This window comes from Kryptolebias marmoratus, linkage group LG15 (genome assembly GCF_001649575.2).
Source record: "Kryptolebias marmoratus isolate JLee-2015 linkage group LG15, ASM164957v2, whole genome shotgun sequence".
Taxonomy (NCBI): Eukaryota; Metazoa; Chordata; class Actinopteri; order Cyprinodontiformes; family Rivulidae; genus Kryptolebias; species Kryptolebias marmoratus.
In genome coordinates this window covers 15,718,218-15,723,355 of record NC_051444.1, presented here as the reverse complement: position 1 = coordinate 15,723,355, position 5,138 = coordinate 15,718,218, and the positions used below count along the sequence as shown (strand labels likewise).

The 5,138-nt window shown below is 44.1% G+C and overlaps 1 protein-coding gene across 1 annotated transcript; it reads right to left on the bottom strand.

Annotated features, from left to right (window-relative positions):
- Positions 1-508: 508 nt before the first annotated feature.
- On the bottom strand, positions 509-4,067 carry irx3a (iroquois homeobox 3a). Its single transcript, XM_017423582.3, has 2 exons — positions 3,554-4,067; positions 509-3,090 (listed from the first exon to the last, which is right to left on the bottom strand). Exons 1-2 carry the CDS (start codon positions 3,770-3,772, stop codon positions 2,011-2,013), a joined length of 1,299 nt encoding a protein of 432 aa, XP_017279071.1. The 5' UTR covers positions 3,773-4,067; the 3' UTR covers positions 509-2,010.
- Between the last annotated feature and the right edge of the window lie 1,071 nt (positions 4,068-5,138).

Sequence of the window (5,138 nt, the reverse complement as noted above, 5' to 3'; positions counted from 1 at the left end):
AAAGCCCCCCCAAAAATCCATCTTCAGCCTCGACTGAACCATGCAGCAATGATGTTTCAAACAGCCATTTATTACCTAAACTACCCCCCTTTTTTAAAGCATAATTTTAGGAAAATTAATGAAAGAATTATGCGTTTTAATGCGACCGCTACGCCTCTGTATATAGGGATAATCCCGCAACATTAATATCCAAATGTATGCCGCAGCGCTGGCTAATTAGCCCTAAGTCCCTCTACTATAAAAGTGTGATAAATCCCCTCTCGAATATTTACTTATCACTGCCACGGAGGATGAAGTCTGTGCCCCAGGCTGTCCACTCTCTCTCTCTCTCTCTCTCTCTCTCACACACACACACACACACCAAAGAAGAAAAAAAAAAAGAAACTCAAAGCAATGCACCTCCAGCTGCAGTGCCCAACAGTATCCACCACGAGAAGCAGCTGTCAGGAATACTTCAAGCAAAAAATAAATCAACGAAAAATAAAAGCAACAACAAACATAAACAACCTTTTTTTTCTTTAAGTTGCAGCAGTTCATTTATTAGCCAAAAATATAGACTTTCTTGTACAATTTGGTTCACAAGTATGTACATATTCTTAACTTTATATACAAAACATTTCAACATCAAATCCTCACAGAACTTATACAAAAAAAAGAAAAGAAAAAAAGAAAAAAGAAAGGAAAAAGAAAACTCACAGACTACAGGTTCATACATTATTACATTAGCATTTTTTTACACAGGACATGCTTACAATGTAAGTAGGCTATACAGAGATGTATTATTCTTATTTTACATTCCATATTCAAATTAAAATGAAAAGACGCGCACACACACAGAGAACACAGGATGTGTGAGGAAGGGGGGGAAAGGGGCCATGAGAACTAGTTGATTCTGAGGCCTGAAATGAAATCAACAGAAAAGGGAAATAAAAATAACGCAGCGTTAGGAGGGAAAAAAAACAGAAACAAAAAAAAAAGAAACAACCCGTTAAAAAAAGCCTCATGGAGAGCTAAAAGTGATATAGAAGTGACAATGGCATGTCTTTTTTTTAAGATATTAAAAAAGAAACGAACTTTGAAGTGAATTTGCATTGAGCTCATTTGCATGACCAAACAAGTGAGTGGAACACAGGCCTTGGCGAGAGGACGCAAACACACACACACACACACACACACACACACACACACACACACACACACACACACACACACACACACAAGGAGATAAACTCTTAAAATCAAAGATAATTTGGGTAAATATGGCGTTCTTAAAAAAAAAAGAAAATGAGATGGCATCATAATAATAATAATTAAAAAAAAATCCCAAACGTCGTTTATCTGACAGCCTCGTTGTGTTTGATCCGAGTGGGGCAATAAAAAAATGAATCAAACAATGAAAAAAATAATAATATTGTTTCAAACGACCATTTTCTTTGCGTCCAAGGCACTAGATCTCTCTGAAACATGCGGCAAAGAAAACGGGAAAATCTGACTTTCTGTTATCACAGGGGGTGTTAGTGATTTAAACAAGAAAATACAAATAAAACCTGCTGATTTAATGAACTGGGAGTTTCATGTAAAAACGTTAAAAAAACAACAACACACTATCAGAAAGATGTGTCAGAAATAAATAAATTATTAGGAGATAAAACATAAAAAAAAAGATTCTTACTTTTTTTCCCCAATTTCTTTAAACACAACGTTTCTGGATATATTTATTTCAAAGCATACACACACAAACATCACACACAGACACACACACACACACACACACACACTGGTTTCTTTTAGCTGGAACATCAGTGTGGCCTTGAAAATAAAATGACAAAAAAATCCATGAGGCCAAAAAGGCAAACAGAGGGGGCTTCTAAAATGAAATAAATGAATGACAGGAAATGAGACTATAATGTCTTTTTTTGTTTTGTTTTTGTTTGTTTGTTTTTTTTTTTTGTTTGTTTGTTTTTTTTTTTTGGGGGGGGGGGGGAGCGGAGTTATTTTTACGTGCGGGTCTCAGTGTCGGGGACATGTACCTGTGACTGGAGTGTCTGAACTCTGACTCTTGTCCTCCGTCTGCCTGCTGCTGCTGTACAGGGCCAGGCTGGTGGTCGCGGCCTGGTTCGCCAGCCCCAGGTAGTGACTGGAGTTCAGTAAAGCCAGCTGGTGCGCGGAAAAGGCTCGGTTCGTCCAGTTCTGGATTTTCCCAACGGGACAAGAAGAGATGAGTCTGTGGGGGCCCATGATGCTCTGCGCGGCCGCTCCTGCCGGCCCGCCGCCGCCGCCGCCGCCGTTCATCTGGGGGGATTTGCGCGGATTGTCCGGAGCCGTGGCTGTCTCTGCCAAGGACCAGATCTTTGGCTTCTGGGCCGGGGCAGGGTTGTTCTCTGAGGGCGGGGAGCCAGCGGACACCGGGTTCAGTTTCAGCTGCTCCCCGTGCGCCTGGGACGATTTGATGTCCAGGGATGGGTGGTGGTGGTGGTGGTGGTGATGGTGGAAGGGGTGCTCCCCTCCTCTCTGCGCATCTTTGCCATCCTTGCCCACAGCCTTCAGAAAACTCTGCTCCGGCCCTTGTAAATCCTCATAGCCGTCAGAAACCTCAGAGTCACTCCTTCCGTCCAGTTTCAGGTCTGAATGAAGGTCGTCCTGGTCGTCCAAGTCGTCCTTGCTCTCGATATTCTCCGTGTCGATGTTCTCCAGGTCGATCTCCTCCTCGTCCTCCCTCTTGTCCCCCTCCTCCCCCTCGTGATCGCTGCCGTACACGTTCCCCTCTTCGTCGGTGCGGTTCCGGGGGGTCCAGGTCATCTTGTTCTCCTTCTTTAGCCTCCTCCTGGCGTTGGCGAACCAGGTGGACACCTGCGTGAGGGTCATCTTGGTGATGATGGCCAGCATGATCTTCTCGCCCTTGGTGGGGTAGGGGTTCTTGCGGTGCTCGCTGAGCCAGGCCTTCAGGGTGCTGGTGCTCTCCCTGGTGGCGTTTTTGGGTCTGGACGGGTCACCGAACTGATACTGGCCATATGGATAAAAAGCAGGGTGAGGGGGGGCGAAGCCGGGGTGCTGGACAGGGGGACCATCCTTCAGATCGTACTGAGCACCCTGCAGAGACAAACAGGGGTATTGGTGAGACCTGATGGACTAACATGAGACACTTTGTGGGGAGTTTATTATTAGGATGTCAGTTTTTATAAACTGTCCCACAAACAGCTGAATGAACTTTCAACAGTTTTTTTTATTAAATTATTTCTTTAACTCATCCCGTCCTCAGAACATTAACCTATCCTAGGAAAAAAAAGGTTTTCTTGCGGACATTTCGCTGGAATTCGGTTTCGCTAAATTCTGAGTGGAGAAAAAGCGCAAACGGAGGGTGTTAATGCGTCACTTTTTAACCACTTTTTAACTACAAAGTTCACCTCGGCGCACTGAAAGTTCTGCCTCGGAGAGAGAAATGCGCCAGAAAAGTTTCCCTGCGCGCTTTACGTCTGCGCAAAGTTCTGTAAAACTTCAATAAATGAGAACGAGAACAATGAAACAAAACAAAACAAAAGAACCCGGGACTCACCAGTTGATTGAAAATGGATATGTCGTTGGAGTAAGGGAGGAAGGCTCCGTAGCCCTGCGCCGCGGCGGCGAAAGGAGATCCGTACATGCTGGTGAGGACGTTGGAAAGTGCGCCGGACGGACTGAGCTCCGCGCCGGCTCGGCCGCTGCTGGAGATCCCCTGACGCTCCGGCGGGTATATCTGCCGGATGTACTGGTATCCCAGCTGGGGGAAAGACATGTTGGAGAGTGGAGGGAAGGGGGGAAGGAGAAGTCTGCTGCAGTCACACAAAGCAATGGAGCTGCCTCGATATCCACTTTTACAGTGTGAGCATGTGCGCAACAAAAGGTGGCAGCCAGCGCGCGGACAGGGAAGTCTATATTTCCAGTGTGAACGATCCCGGTTGCGCCCCCTGATTTCTTCCTCTTCGTCTTCTTTCCACCCTCACTTCCCTATTGATCTGGATGGACTAAGGTCAGGTCCTTACAGATTGCTTTAGATTATTGGGACTCCCTTGCCCAGATTGACATTTCTAGTCGTTTAGAAGCCCCTCCTATTTCTCAAATCTCACCCCTCTGGTACAAACCACACGCCAAACAGCGCTCTCTCTCTCTCTCTCTCTCTCTCCCCCCCACCCCTCCCTCCTCCCCTCCTCCCTCCCTCTCCTCCCCTATCCTCCTCCTCTCCTCCCTCTTTCTCTCTCTCGGATAAGTGCGCTGACGTCGCGGGCTGTTGTTTGAATGCGGCTTCAAATCTTTGTTTTACGGCTCTTCACTTCTGCCACCACGGGTTTTTTGAAATTAATTTAAAAAGAAAAGAAAAAAAAAACTGCACACACGGACAAAAAAATCTGATGCATCTCGGCGATTAACTTTTTTTTCCAGCCTCTTTTAGGAGGCACGAAAACTTTTCTTCTTTTTTTTTAACCCCACACAAACAAGGGACTGAAAGTTCGAAAAAAAGGAGGTAAAAATGTAAAGTTGAACTAAACACTTTTCTACCCTTTTCATGAAGCTTAAGAACACACACTTGTAGATGTCACAATTAAAACACGTGTCTAACACTAAAAAAAAAAACATGTTTAATAATAGAATGTAAATACCGAAGATGATGCTTTCATACATTTTTTTTGTAATTATTTCTGGCTTTGTGTGAAAGCTGGGTTTTCTGGCCCCTGGTTCGGGGGTGTTCTGTGGACAATCGCACCCTCTTCAAGTTGGGCCATCGAACGGGTCGCGTGCGACTGACTGACATTAAAAGGCAAGCCAGTGATCATGGGCACATTAGGCTGCTAATGAGGAGGAAGCGTAAACTAACTTCAGTGGCAGCCTGAAGTCCTCCTCGGGCTGGAAAGATGTTTATTCTGGGAATAAACGTCACGGGTTTATAATAATAATAATAATAATAATAATAATAATAATAATAATAATAATAATAATAATAATAAAACTTGTGTCAATAAATTATTCTGTGAGTTTTTTTTAATTCGCCACAGAACAAAAGTCATCCCTAGAGACACGCTTCTTATAATTTCGGTGTTTTTTTTTCTTTATTTTTTTTAACTGTAAATAATGCGGATTAAAACACAAAACAAGAGAGGTTTAAT